At 32.4% G+C, this 16070-nt stretch overlaps 1 protein-coding gene across 1 annotated transcript; it reads right to left on the bottom strand.

Moving 5' to 3' along the window:
- Window positions 1-6011: 6011 nt before the first annotated feature.
- LOC124826892 (kinesin-like protein KIN-13B) lies at window positions 6012-11360 on the bottom strand. Its single transcript, XM_047299884.2, has 12 exons — window positions 10833-11360; window positions 10626-10730; window positions 9982-10170; window positions 9757-9858; window positions 8965-9042; window positions 8792-8873; window positions 8079-8238; window positions 7700-8002; window positions 7267-7485; window positions 6696-7188; window positions 6551-6616; window positions 6012-6476 (listed from the first exon to the last, which is right to left on the bottom strand). The coding sequence occupies exons 1-12, from the start codon at window positions 10932-10934 to the stop codon at window positions 6300-6302; spliced, it is 2076 nt and encodes a 691-aa protein (XP_047155840.1). The 5' UTR covers window positions 10935-11360; the 3' UTR covers window positions 6012-6299.
- Window positions 11361-16070: the final 4710 nt, after the last annotated feature.

Here is a 16070-nt window from a genome sequence, read left to right as displayed (position 1 = left end):
ATTGCCCTTAGCTTAAGGGCACTTCCCAAATTAGTATTTACTTTTGGCCCTACTTAGCTATGACTTTTATGTACATGGATAAACAAGGTGTTCCCTTTATTTCATCTAATTCATTATTTCATCTTTGTTTGCACCCTTCACAATCGAAACCTAATCAATACAAACATGGGAAATGTAAGGTTGGGATTTAATCACTACACTTTTGTTAACCATCTCCACCTAAGGTATCTATCAATGAAAATGTTGTATCACAAATTATTAAAAAATATTGATAATTATTCATGATAGCTAAGTTAAAATAAATAATTGTATATTTGGTTTCACATTTAAAATGTTCATACCTCATTTAAGTTTTTCCTTTCCAAATTATGAAATTTGTATAATCTACATACTTGTGCAATGCTTTCGAACTATTTAAATATAGTTCAATATCTCTAATGTGTCCCTAATTAATTAGCGACAAATTTATACTTTAATTATTTTGTTAATCATAACTTTGATAGCTAATGATAGAGATTAATTTAGAATTTAGTTCACAAACCAATTATTAATTTTTTATTTAGTGATTCATTTTATTTTGTTAATTTGTTAATAATTGTCCTAAGAAATTGTGTATTACAAATAAAAAGACACTTGAAATGCTCTAAAAGTCTTCAACTTTAAGGGTATTCGCCTTCCTTAAGAGTCCTCGTCCTCTCCTAGCTGGACAGGAGATTGTGCTTATACAAGACATTCTAACGATTAAGTCAACCAAGTACATCATAAGGAAATTAATATAATTAATTTACCTTGTATTATGTACTATTTATACTATGTTTACGGATTTTTTACCTAGATGGGCCTAACCCATGTGATTAATTACCTTTATTGGTCTTTGGTTATTCCATTTACTTAATCATGCTTTAATTATTACCTTAAATAGGTTGTCCATAATAAATCTAGGTAATAGACATGTAATAGGCAATACCATTATGGTTTATTATCAAACCTAATAACTGGTTACTTCTAAGTGTAGGTGGCTGAGATGCTATCATATATCTCTTGTCCTTGGCGTAGTTGGTCATGTTTTCAAACCATAAGATTTAAGGACATCTTAGGCATGTGTCGAGATGTTCTGGATATATACAATACAATCAAGTACTTTCAAAAGTTAAAAGAATATCATTCTTTGATTAAATGACAATCATGTACTAATATATATATATATATATATATATATATATATATGTAAACTTTTCCTTATTATATTAATTAGAACCATGAATAATTTTCACGTAATTAGAGATAAAATCAATTTTATAAAATAAAGTTAAGATTAAATGTAATTCTTACCAATATTTTCTAAAATTTATTAAAACTAGAAAATATTTCTTATACAAATCATTCTACACCTAAAAAAATAAGAAATCATCACTCAAACCTTTATATTTTCAACTTTTATATTTTGAATATTTCCTTTATAATATACACTGATATTATTTTTATCTCTAACTATATTCTTGATTGGTTGGTAAAATCAATAGTAAAACGTGCTTTAATAGAGTAAAATGCTAAACTTGATAATTTGTGACATTGATTTTAGTGATTAAAATATTGTGGCCATAATCAAAGTTTAGGTAAGCTTACATACGAAGTTTTCAATTTGTCTTCTCTCTCAAGAAAACCAAATAGCATAAAACTGTGAAGCAGATTCCACTTCTCTGATTAGTTAATTAGTTGTTAAGTGATCAAAAAATGATTTGAGAGTAATGAAGCAGATTAAGCAACTGATTGGTCGGTTTATATTATTATTATTATTATTATTAGTAGAAAAATGAGCTGAACGTTTTCTTAGGGTCCATGTTTGATAAACAACTCTAGAACAACAAGATTTCCATCACATGGATTATTGAGGCAACCAATAACATTAATTCTTGAGATTATTAAAACCAAATAAAATATTATTAATAGAGTCTTTGACTGGTATTACTAGATTCAAGATTTGCATAGTAATGGAAAAATCGAGGGCAATGGTGACTTAAATTCACCTCTTTTAAATCTTTTTTTTTTCTCAAAATCATAGTAGTTAATCCAAAAATGGTCTTCGACAATAATGAAAACAAATTTTAAGGAGGTTTTGAGAGAAAGTGGATGATGGGCACGTTAAGGTAACATCAAAAAGATTTAGAACCGTTTACAAAATCTGAAATGTCTAATCATTAGAAAACCAAAGAGTAATAATGTAATTAATTAGCCATCTTAAACCGACTTAGTTATAGTACAATTAACTGCAGAATATTTATATCTTTAAGAACAATCCAGTACTACATCACTTCAAGTATGTTCTTTCAGATTGTTTGAATCAGAGGGCAACTTTACACCACATTTTTCTTAGCTGCATTAATTGAAGCATTTGCTCTATCTACCAGTACAAATATAAATATTGTACTTTTAATACAAGCATGCACGTACAAGTCTTATATTAATTAAAAGTAAAATTAATTTATAGTATATAAATATATTTAAATTCTATTTTATAAAGTTGATTTTGTAAAATAAATTTAGATTTAAAGTCCATTCTTAATATAATAAAAATTTAAATTATTTTTTTTCAAAATTTTAATCTAATTTAATCATTTTAATTAAAGTCTATTAAATTTATTTAATATTTAAAAAATTTTATGATAATATTTAAGTTATTTATATTATTTAATATATTTTTTAATGTTAATTTAAAAACAACTTTGAGACTTTAAATAAATTCAATAAAATTTGGTTAAAAGAATTAAATTCATGTGGTTATAAAAATAATAATCTAAAAAATCTAAAAATTCTAATTTTTATGAAAGTTAAGAATATATATATATATATATATATATATATATATATATATATATATATATATATATATATATATATATATATATATATATATATAAGCATGGTAAGTTAAAATTAGCTTGCTTTTCTTATGATTTGGTGAGGTGAGAATGGGATGCATGTGGATACATGAAAAGAAAATTTCTAAGGATCTGAATTTATTTTTCATGTTCTTTCTCTTCTTAAGAGAGAATGAATCATATGATTCAAAAACAACTTTATTGAAGTTAAACAGAAGAAGTGGTTGGTTTTTGAATAAAAAATGAAGGTAAATATTGGCTAAGGCAAAAGGAAAATTGAAAAAGTGCAGCTTCATTCTGTGTATTTCTGTGAGGGTGATGTTACCCATTTTCCAAGTAACAAAAAGAGATGAAGAAAGTTTTGACAAATAACAATCTCACAAGTTCGTCCTTGACTTGCACCATTTTTGTCTATGTTTGTTTTAAAGGTGCTGTCATTCAGAATGAGGACAGGACATCAGGTGAAAGCTGCCAGACACGTGGAGGCCCATTGACCAATCAAATTTCAAGCCGTGGCTGTCAACCGTCACCATAGATTCTCATATCTCTACAGTCAAATGATTCCACTCAACATTTTGTGTGCTTAGGTTTGGATTTCATGGGTAGTTAACCTTTTCTACCGACTTAAAATGTGAACTTATAAATGTCCAATTTTTAGTTTTTGCTGACAGAATTTTGAGCTTACAAGATATATCAGTTGTCACCAATTGCACTAAATGATTGTTTAAATTAACATCCTCTAAAAGTTTTGAAAATAATTTACTGATAAAAGTTAGAAGAAAAATATAAGAGATTGTAAATTTATTTATTTTTTTAAAAGATATAAGAGGATACAGTAAAGTGGAACGTTCAAAATCGAGTAAATGCACTGAAAAACTTAAAAACAGAACTTAATTTTTTGTAAAAAATATGGCTGGTCAGTTTTTCCATTCATTTTTTTTTATCATACATCAAGTTAAGGGTATTGTTAAGAAGCGGTTTGGGAACAGAAGACAAAAAGGTTTTTATTAAAAATCATATAATGGCTTTGTGAATTTGAATTCTGAAATTGACTTGATTCATTTATCATAAAAATAAAATACGATTTAGTTTGATTTGATTTTAATTTAATATAAAATTTAAAGTAAGAATTTTATAATTAAGGTTTTGTAATACATTTTTGTATTACAAAAATATTGAATAAAATTGTTAAATGAAAAGAAATGTTGAAAATTTTCTGATATTATTATTTTCATATTTATAATTTTAACGTTATTTAATGTTCATAAATAATTTTTTGCAATTTTAGAGTTAGGAAGTACAACAATAAATTTACTATTATACTTTAATAATTATATATATTATTTGTATAATATAATCAAATTCCAAAAAAAATTAGAAGATAATCCACGTATGTTTATTAATTTCTAACTATTCAATACAATACGTGATTTACTTTTTGTTTGATTGGGCTTTTGATTTTCAATCTGAACCAAATTCATTGGTTTGGGAAAAGTATATCTACAAAAAAAAAGTTTTAACCATGTTTTTGTTATTTGTTTATTGATGGGGTGTTTTCAGTACCCTACTTAAGGTTATGTTGAGAAACATGTAGTCTTTGCATATTAAGAATTCTAACCAAAAGAAACATTATTTTAGATAAAGCATTTTACTGATATGAAAATTCCGCTGTTCAAGTCTTCGGATGCAGAAAAAAAGGGCGTTTCATAAAATTGATAAGGATGAAGAAGCAAACGCCTTTTGCTTTTCTTTTGGGCATTGGCACTGTTTGGAAATTCATTCTTCAGAATCTGAGAAAGTTTTCACTTTTGTGGCGAAGCTTGAAAAGCACGGTAGACACTTGGCAATTAGCAAGAGTCCAATACGTTGTAGGGTTTAGAATCAGCATGTCATGCCTGTTGTCCACCAAAACTACAGCAAGGTCCTCATCAAGATAAGGGTAGCAGACAAAGATAACATTCTCGATGGGAAAAATACTAACCATACATTATCTTTATTTTTCAAACGTAGTTTTATTGTAGTGAAATTATACGCTGAACATAGTAAACTAAAATGTAGGCCTTAGATATTTGACGAGACTATTATAAAACTCTACATAAAACTTAGTAAAACATTAAATTGATCAAGGAATATGTTATGGTGTTGATAACATAGGGCATGACAGAATAAAATTCATAGGGCAGAAAATGCAAGAGTACCTTTGGATCAGTGTATCTTCTGCATAGAACACGTGGCGAAGACTCCAATGATAAAAGGTCGACCAGAATTGATATCGCCGCTCAAATGTTTAGGTATCATGATAGTATCAAAGAATGACACATCACCAAAGGTTTAGGTGCAACAGACGAAAACATGTTGGACATGGACAGTGAGAAGATCCCTATTGGGCTATGGACCTATGGTGAGAAAATGAATGAATTATTTTGACACATTGACATGTCAAACCACCTGTGTCTACGTTGTGATTTGAAAGACAGGCACGAAAATGGTGATCAAGATGGGGACATGTGTGGGATCGACAATGAGGAATTCAATTGGAACTTTGCAAGTTACGTATGAAATTATCACAGTTACAAGGGTACCAAACTAAATGATTTATCAGCGTGTGCTTGGAAATATTTTAAGAAAGCAACAAAGAAACAACCCACAGATTATGACTAGAGGGGATTTTGTACTGCTGATAATAATTCATATAAGAATGAATTTCTGACAAGCACACCTTGACATCTACTGCAGCAAAAGGAAACAACGATCAAGCCATTTCAACGGGATTGCTGTGACTCTTCATTCTTTATCCTTTACTCATTAACCCGAATCACTCCACGGCACCTGCCCAAGTTTCACATCATCGTGAATGGGAAGAAGAGGGTACACTCTGAACCAATAATATAGAACAAGACACGACAAGCATGCCACAATCGAAGCAAATAAGCAGTATGAACGTGTGTATACATACATATACATAAATACATACATATATATATATACATAAATACATATACATATATATATATATATATATATATATATATATAGATTATATATATATATATATATATATATATATATATATGAGATAATATATATATATATAAATATATTATCTATATATGAAGATTTTCAGTCGCAAAATACAAGCAATCCCCAACAGGGTAGTTTGACTTTACATTGTAAAAATAGAATGTGGGCATACATTTCTATTTGTATATATAGTTCAGGTCACAACAGTGACCCGGCAAAACAAGTGTAGAACAAATATTTGATTCCTATTTCGGCACCCCATAATCCACAATAATCTTGTCAACATCAACACTTTAACAAATGAGAAACAAACCACGGCAATGAAATCATAGAAGCGAAATCTAAGAGCACGAAGAATTCCTCATCCACAACACACCAATCATTTCCACAGCAGCACCATCAATTACCAGAAGATACGAAAACATTATACTCGTTTAAACGTCTCTGAAATTGAGCCAACTGTGTCTGCAATTCAAGGATTCCTGTAGCCTTTTGTGATAAAATGGTATTCAATTTGGAAATATAATCATCCAATTGATTTCCTGGTTGGTCAGCTTCAACAAGTAAATTCATCTCCTACATAAATTCACAAATATTAAAAAGTATAACCACGTTGAGCAAATCACTAAAGGTGTGAGATTTATACAAACCTCTCTAACAATGTCTATGGTTTCCTCCACCTGTCTACGATGAGCTGTTACTAGATCTTCCTCTTCCTGTTTACCAAACAAGATAGGTACCATTCAGTACTTTAATGGTCTAAATTATGTTAGCCAGTTTAGCAAAAGAATATACCTTCAGGAGGGCATTTAAATTATCATCCGGATCAGAATAAGTAGTCTGAAAATTTGATGCATCAACAGTAACACGAGACTCTATCCTCTTCTTGTCTTCAAAAGCAGATAAGTGGTTGTTATCCACCCTCTTAATCGTTTTTCTTGTTCTGTCTTGTTCATATATGGGTCCTATGTAATCATATTCATTTGCAGTTCTGTCATTTTGACCACCTCTTGGACCGTTTGGTGGATTAGAATACCCAGATGACGCCAAATTTCCCCCCATTCTACCACTTGGAACACGGTCCACATTATTTGGAGGAGAGAGTTCTCTTTCTGGATGTTTGGGCCAACCAAATCGATTCCTGTCAGTGGAGACATACGTTATTTCATCCTCCAAGGTATCATCATGAGCTAAAATTGAAGACCCAGGCAACACAGTGGACTCTCTAAGGTTTGAGGAAGAAAGAAGATCCCTTCTAGAGTTGTTTCCTTTTGACAGGCTCTTCACTCTACAATGTAATTGCCAATTAGAATATTTAATCATATCAGATCAATCATTCTCTATGAGAAAATTTCAAACTACATACCTGTCAGCATATCTTAACGTGTTAAGAGTATGCTCGCATGAACCTGAGCTAGGTGAAATGCATGATATCATTACAGTGCGCGAATTACCAACAAAGGAATCTCGCAGAACTTCCGTCAATTTACTTCCTCTGAAAGGGATATGCCCTTGGTCATTGTCCAAAGCTCTAATGCATTCTTTCAGAGCAAGTAAGCTTTTATTTATTTCTGCCCCTTCAATCCTGGAATAAAAGATAAAAAAATAAAAAAAATAGTTAGTTAAACCAAATAGATAATCTAACGTAATTACTTCTGGAAATAGACACATTAACTGTTTGGTAAGTCTTCCAGTTACTCAAATGAAATACCAGCATTCAGCTAACAAAATATGATTTTTTTTTTCATCGGCATTCAGCTAACAAAATATGATTGAAGATTAATAAAAAAAAATCCCACCTAGTCTGCTTGTCATTATCTGTAGTATCTGCACCTCGTTCACTTCCAGCCAGATCTATAAAAGATAGTTTGCCCACAAGTCGAGCAGGCTTTGATTCAGTCCCATCAGCTGATCTCTTAATGCAAAGCTGAAGTATAGCATGTGATCGAGAGGATTCCTCATTTGCTCCAGTTGTGCCAGTACTTCTTGTGGCATTTCCTTTCTCAATAAATTCCTTGATTGTCTCTACTTTAGATACTCTATATTCTTGCAAGCCAACAATGCAAACCTGTTGTTTCCCATCCTCCCTCATGAAAAGTTTTCTGCAAAATCACAAGCTAATCAAGCAAATAACCCCCAAATTAGATACTTATTACACTTCACATGATGATGACTTACTTTCGATCATTGAGGAGATCAAAAAGTTTTCCCCCATATATTTCAAAGAAACTAACAAACAATTGGAAACCTTGATTCCAGTAGGTGTGGTGCATTAATCTTAAAATATCTTGTGAAGCTTTGAGAGGCAATGGTTGCATAGTATATGTCTTCCCACTGCCTATATAATAAAGTAATTTCAAATCAGCTAAAATGTTCAGGTAGTGGAGAAATAGGAGAAAATCAAGACTAATTAAATGCTTTCGTTTACCAAACTGCTTTATGCATAATCTGATAAGCTAAACTTATTCACAATATATAGCAGAACACCAACACCTATTCAAATTCATCTCCAAAAACAAGAGATCCGGAGCATATTCTAATTCAACAAAGATATGGGCAACAATTAAGTAAATTAAGGAAATAGGTGTGGTACAACTAAGAAATAGGTATATGGAGTTTATACAGTTCAGAAACGACATGCCTATGACTATTGAATACATAATAAAAAATGTGGTTTGTAACATCATCAAGATAATATTATGCTATTCAACTCAGATTTGTTTAATTCATATCATATACAAGTGAAGTATCGAAGATTTACTACTGAAGGAAGTGCATCCCTTCCCTAAAAATACCGAATTTCAAAATGTAGAGAGGTATTTTTAATTTTTATAATTAGATTGTTAGTGCACAATGACACATTCCTCTATTAGAAATAAACAAAACCCTACCAGTTTGACCGTATGCAAAGCAAGTTGCTTTTATTCGCTGGAAAATGAGCGGAACAATTGGCTCCACAGTCTCGGCATATACCTATAGCAAAAGGAAACGGTAAAGAATATAGTGAAACCATTGACTAATCAGTCAACATGGTCACAAGAGCCACAACAAATCAAATACTCACTTCATTATTTGAAACATCTTCGTTCAGCACAGCATCAAAGACAAATTCATGTTTCTCAACATATTCTGTTAAGTCCACCTACAGACACAGGTGAAGTGGAAACACAGAAAAAGGCACAATACCCAAACATCCAAGTCAATTATGAGTGAGTATTTCGATTGAAAAATTGTAATATCAATCTATCAACACAAATTACAAAATTATTGATCCGAGTAATTGTCTCTTTGACAGTAATTGTAAGGTCCAATGCTATTTGAAATGTTTAGACACATACCAGAACTTTTGAAACTATTGATATTGAAATTTAAAGCATTGATGTGAAAGGTTGTCCCATCTAAGTCAATCTATTTTGATTTTTTAATACATTTTTCCCATACCTTTACTTTGGATTTGGATGCAACAAAAAAAATGAACAAAATATTCATAATAATTTGGCAGGATCGTTGGCAATATATTTTGAGGAAGTTTGTACTTATCAAATTCTACTAGGCATGCCTAACATTGAAATGCAATTTATGTTCTAAAAAGTCTTCAATAGAATGTAAAAAGAACGAGACATTACATATGTAGAATTTTGATGTCGAAGTATCAGACATAAAAGCATCAGAGTATTATATCATGATGTTCAGTAGTTTGGTTGACTCCTGAATTGCTTGTGAAAAGTACTTTCTATGTCAATATACGCATGCCAACTGCTGCAAAGGCAGCTTAGAGTACTTTGTATTGAACTTGATAATATGTTTCAGAACAGAACAGATTCAATCTAGAGTTTACATCATGAAATATGACAACCTTGAGTTTTCTTTCATGCACTGTGAGAAAATTTGAATCTATAGAAATAATGTCTTCTTCTCTCTTTGCTATTTCCTTCTTATTAAGGGGTCTCTTCCGGACCTGCAACAGACCTCGGCACATTTAGCTAAAACGCAATTGTTGAATGAACTAAAGCCCTTAACTCATCGATAAAAGAAAAGGTCATATTCAGCACTAAACCGAAAGACGTGGCAAGAAGCATACCGCTACTTTAATCTTGGCAACATTGTTTGCTCTCTCCTTTTCTGTTGGGACACTTTTCAGAAAATTGTTCTCAGGCAATCCCCGAGACCTTTGTACATGTTTGTTACCAGAGAGGATTGACTCATAGTCATCAAAACTCTGTCCCCGAACAGTGTAATTAGTGAAGTATCCATTGTGATCACCATAAGTCTATTAAGAATCAAATAAATTTCCAGTCACTTGCATGTTCACACAAGTCGTCATGCAAAATGAAATAATTTAGCAACAAATAAACACTAACGTCATGATGTTCGCTCGAGCAACTCAGCTCGTTTCAAACCGAATGAAACTAAAACATATTAGGCTTTCTACTTGGTCTTCACAACTTTTTAGCTAAGAATTCTATTTGATTACAAGCTTGTTTGGAAGAACTCATCGATAGAGACTTTTAAAAGAGAGAAAAAAAATAAGATTCGTCTTATGCACAAGTTAGTTTCTTTATAAAAGGAACTAGACCACAAAATTTCTACATGTTAGCTTATGTATGAGTTCATTTTAGCTTTATTTTCCTCTAGAAATACTTTGGAGAAGTTTCTTAAAACATACATGTACCTATAAGCTCTTTCAGCACACGAAATAAGCCAATCAAAACACAAACACTAAACCTCAGGTAAAAGCTCGGTATCTAAGGAATGCAGATCAAGCAAGCCGCTGCTCAAAGCACGATCATCGTCTATTTTCCTCAAGCTCGAAGATCGAGTCCCGAACTCCTGCACAAAACGATTTGTTCCGAACACAGACCGAGAAATTAGCTCTCACAGCAATTAATTTTCTTAAAAGGAATCATATGATCGAGAAAGAGAAAACCTCACCTGCGCGAAAGTCGAAGACTGTAACCAGCTTCTATGAGCGTCGAGGATGAAGTTGTCGGAGCTCTGACGGTGGTGGTGCGCGGCGGAATTGGATCGCGGCATCGCTCTCGCAATCACACTCACTCACTCTAAATTTCGCAATCGATATCTCGTTCTAGCACGAGTATGCACACGAGATACGAGAAATGGAACCAGAGACTCGTTAATCTATAAACGAAGATAAACGACTTCAAACGCTTGATACCATTGCTCTCTCTTTCTTTTCCCTTTTGAAAAAATATCGGGAAACAAACAGTACTGAGAGGAGAGAAAGTGAAAGGAGAGTTTGAAACTTCGAAAGGAGAAGCGCTCTTTCTCTATCAAACGGAGTTGAAGCGCGTGTCATCACGCCACAACAGTGAAGAGGAGGAGGAGCGCGTGCGAGAGTCCAATTAATTTTTCCGAAAAAAAGAAGTGTACCACTGTACCGCGGTTTTGCAATTCTTGGTTAGCCCCACCTGAAAATTTGAATATCCAACCACGCGCTTTAGTATGGCCATTTTACACGCTCGTGTGTGAATTCTGGAGCGGTCAAGGACAGTGGAGGTGACAAAGGGCGGAGGAGTTAATGGACTTCACGTTGTCGAGACTACGGCCCCACTGTTTGTGTACATGTAGCTCATAATATACTTGCGGGCTGCACCCCTCAGCTTTTGTCCTTTAGTTCATAATTTTTTTCTTATTATTTTATTTCTGAATTTATTTTTTAATTTTGGTTTAATGTTTTCGTAGATTTCTTTTGTTAAAATCTTAAATAGTTTTCTTATTTATTATTTTTTAATTGGTTCTTATTTTTTAAAAATTAAAACAAACAATGGTTTGTTCTTAAATTGGACAACACCATTTAAAAGATTATTACGTAACATACGATAATATTTTAAGTGACGTGACATGGTATATATGATAATTAGATTATTGTGACGTGTAACTTTTAATCTTTGAATTAAAAATTTAGAGAAATTGTCGTTTCCACTTCCAGAATCCTAATTTATTTTCCTTTCCTTATGTCACCATTGACCCTAGTCGACATCATTGTCTCACCAACCATCCACGTCGCAACCGTCAACTTTCTCAACACCACGTGTCGCTGCCACAAAATCTCCTCTCTCAGTCCACCATGCCACCATTAGCCATCACCTGCAAGCACAACACAAAAACGCAACTCGTGCAAAAATCATTGTTGTGAAACCAAATCACCATCTTTGCCCAACCTTCATCGCCTATTTTTGTTTTTCCAAAGCACCAAGAAAATCAAGCTTCGTTTTCCATCGCTTGCTTCACACTCCTCCTAATGTTGTACCCACTTGAAATCTACAGCATCTCATCGCACCAAAGTGTGGAAGTTTGAATCTTAGAGAAAAAGCAGCACACAGGTAAGTGGTGTTGGGTAGAGAGAGAATCAGAAACTGTGTGTGTGCATCATTGTTATGGTATGGCATAGCGGAGGCAATCGGGAATGGAGAGGCTTGGAGTGAGAGTAGAGTCCACGATCTGTACCCACGATCTATCGAGATTTGGGGTGACGTCGCTCACAAGCACCTGTGGTCCCCGTGATCGACACCAATCTGTTTTTTTATGAATCTTTTCTTTCTTTCTTTCTTTTATCATAATGCCTTTGTTGATTTCGGTGTTCTTGAGCACCCGTGCAAGTGAACATTATGTGTTTTGCATGAACTTGAGTGTGATTTCTTGTTTGGTTTTTGAATAGGAGAGGGTTTTTGAATTCGTAGTTTTTCTTGCTTGATGTTTACTTTAGGCTGTTCAGTTGGTTGACCAGGATTAGGTTATTTAGAGAAATGATAGGTTGAGTTTTTGGTTTCATCTATTATAATCAAATGTTTGTTGTTGCTTTAGCATTAGAGTTTATTTTGTTTTTGTTATTTATTTAGCTTAGTTTGTTTTGGATTTTAAAGACGGTCAATCGGTGTTGCATAAATAAGTAATAATAGTGATGATGGTGTTGATTTAAATAGTGATTCTGATTTTCTTACAAATGTACCTCGGATATAAAAGAACAAAGTCCTTAACTTTGGGCATGCCTCTAGAGGACATGGTTGATATTCAAGATATTGGAATAAGGATAATAGGTGAAGGGATGATGATTATGATGAGGATATGATGGAGCATATAAGTAAGGATTTGGAGATGAAATTGCTGAAGATGATGATGGTGTAAAAGAAGGATCCCAATTTTTTCTCAATTTTTTTAATTTTAAAATAATCCAAATTCACATCATTCACCCACGCAATTAAAAATATAGTAAATCGTGTCACGTCAAGCATACATTAATGTCGTTAGGTTCAATTTAACGACAAGGGTATAATTGATGATTTTCACAAAAATAAGGATCCAATTGAGACGTTGAGAAAGAAAAAGACTAATTTGAAATTTCCATCCAAAATTGGGATCTGCCGAATAATTAAACCTTTAATTTTTTAATCGAAAAGTTAAAAATTATATTAAGATTATATTATCTGAAAACTGTTATTTTTTAATTAAAATATATCAAATTATACAATTTAAAAGTCAAAAATATTTTTTGAGCTGTGTAATAGAGAGGTTAAATAATTTTTTAACAGTACAATTTAAGGTAGTTTTTGTCTTCTGAATTAAATAATCTAAAAATAATATTTTAGAGAAAAATATCTTTTAAATTGTATAATATATAAATTATTTTTTACTTCCAAATTCTACTGTCTATAAACTTTTTAATCGTTAGATTTTGTAATCTACATAAAAAAAAGGAGTAAAATGAAAAACAAATACAGAGGTACAAGAAAAAAAGTTAGGAAAAGTAGGATGAAGGATGTTTCTTCTTGCACCTCCCTCTTTTTCTTTCCACAACTCCATAAAAGTTTTACTCCCAAAATCACTCTTCATAAAAAATATGTAATAAAAATCCATATACTTTCTTATTTTTCAGATTGGGAAGTAAAACTTAAAGTTCACTTTACTATTGACTCAAGCATAAAACTGATGTTTTATAAATTAGGGGGTGAAGGACATAGAAAAAGGTGCAGGAAGTATCAGCCTAGGAAGAATCTGCATGTTCTTGGATAATTGGGCTTATGTAACTTGGGCCCAACTCTCTGCCCAATAAAGGTTAAGGGCCTTTTTCTTCTTGCACCCCTTAATTTCTGGGAACACTCTCTATAATTTTTATATAATCATTTGTAAAAGTGATTTCAAAATTATATATTTTAGAAATTTGTTCAAACAAGGTTTCTTGAATTTCTATGATTCCCATAACGAAATCTCTAAAGTAAGATTTTTGGAATGAAATTCTGAAACGCACGTTATATATTCTGTGAAACAAGTTATTTTAGAACAAAATTTCAAAACATTTTTTCATAAGTTATATAGTATTTTGGGAAATGATTTATTTACAATAAATTTTTTAGAACACACAGAATTCGTTTCCAAAAAAAAAATCTTGAATAACTTTTTTTTAAAGTGTAACATCCCGAAATACAATATAAATTATATTATAGAGCTATTACAATACAATTAATAATATAGTGGATAACTTATTCCTGAGCTGTTAAAGTATTTTAACAATACAGTTATCCAAAATAACTATAAAATTAAAACTTTAAGAAAGAAAATATAAAACATACGAACAAACCGATCGGTTATACAACCAACATTATAAATGGAACGATTTACAAAAATGTAAACACTAAAGTTGCTGACCAATCGGTCTTACTAGACTGCAAGTTTAACATCTTCCAGAGCCTGCTCCACCGAATAATCATCACCTTCTGCTCACATCCACAGGATGATCATTGCAATAGAGAAAACGACCAAACAGAAAACATAAGACAAGACAGGAAAGTATGGTAAACTAGAGTAATTTAATTAATCTGATACAACATATAATTCAAACACATACAAGAGTAAGTAAAAGTCAATCATATAAATCATGCAACCACCAAACATACATTCTTAATAATGATCGAACACATATATACAATGACCGACCACTTTAACTTTGACTGTCCGGACTGTATAAATTGTGTAGCTACGACGTTTTAACACCCATATGGTGTAGTGGCTGGGATGCCCTCAACAGCTGCCACCGGGGTTAGTCCGTTATACCTCGTCCAAGTTACACTTATGGACTAGGACCTCCTGTCATTCTCACACATGAGTTACTCCTCTCTACGTGAGAATGAGTAATCACAAAATATCAGGATAAACACCAGCTTAGCAATAACCACATTCATACTTTACAATTCCAATACCATTTCTGAGATATTCCTCCTTGGAACACTCGTTCATATCCATATAATACAATTCACATAATATTATAATGCCATCATACTTCTTCATTTATAAAATTCCAAACGAACAGTAAAACAACAACACTCTTGAGAACGACCGAATAGAACGATCCATAAATATTAAAGAATAAGACCGGACGAAAAATCACTACCCATAAGATCATGACCGAGCGGTCATTTAAAGAACAAGACTCAAGCATGAGCCGAACACGATTTTAGGGTCAAACACTAAAACAACCAAATACTATTGCCTTAGACCGATCACTATTGGCTATGGCTGAACACTATCAGCTTAGGCCCAACACTTAGAATTTAGACCTAACACCAATACAGACCGAGTGCTAGTACAAAACCGAGCACCACTGAGGCCGAGGGCTTAGTACCCGAGCACTACTGAGATCGAGCGCTTAGTACAAGACCGAACACTACTGAGATCGAGCGCTTAGTACAAGACCGAGCACTACTGAGTCGGTATGTGACCGAACGGTTAATAACAATTAAAAGCTATCTCAGACCAAACGCTGTTTACATCCAATTGTTATGTCTAGACCGACTGCTATATTCATCTAAATATCAATACAAGACAGATCGGTCATTAACTAAGGATCCTCAAAGTAAAACTCTTAAGAGACCAATCACCAATACAAACCGAATACTACCAAGGACGAGCGCTAACATATTATGACTATTATTAAAAGATAAATACCTACCCTAAGACTGCCGAGATCAAAAGGAATACCTTTAAAACTGAACGTCAATATTAACTAACCACACTTAATCAGATTATCACTACGAAGCTGAATACTGTTTAAACCTGATACATGACCAGACCGATCGTTCTATACCGATCGCTTGATTTTCTACAAAACTTGCAGAACCTATCAACCACCTCACAGGTTTCGCTCAAATAAAGAAT

This window comes from Vigna umbellata, chromosome 4 (genome assembly GCF_029865625.1).
Source record: "Vigna umbellata cultivar VRB3 chromosome 4, Vumbellata_1.0, whole genome shotgun sequence".
Taxonomy (NCBI): domain Eukaryota; kingdom Viridiplantae; phylum Streptophyta; class Magnoliopsida; order Fabales; family Fabaceae; genus Vigna; species Vigna umbellata.
Note: the sequence above shows the minus strand (reverse complement) of the source record. Positions and strands in the feature narration are given on the sequence as shown.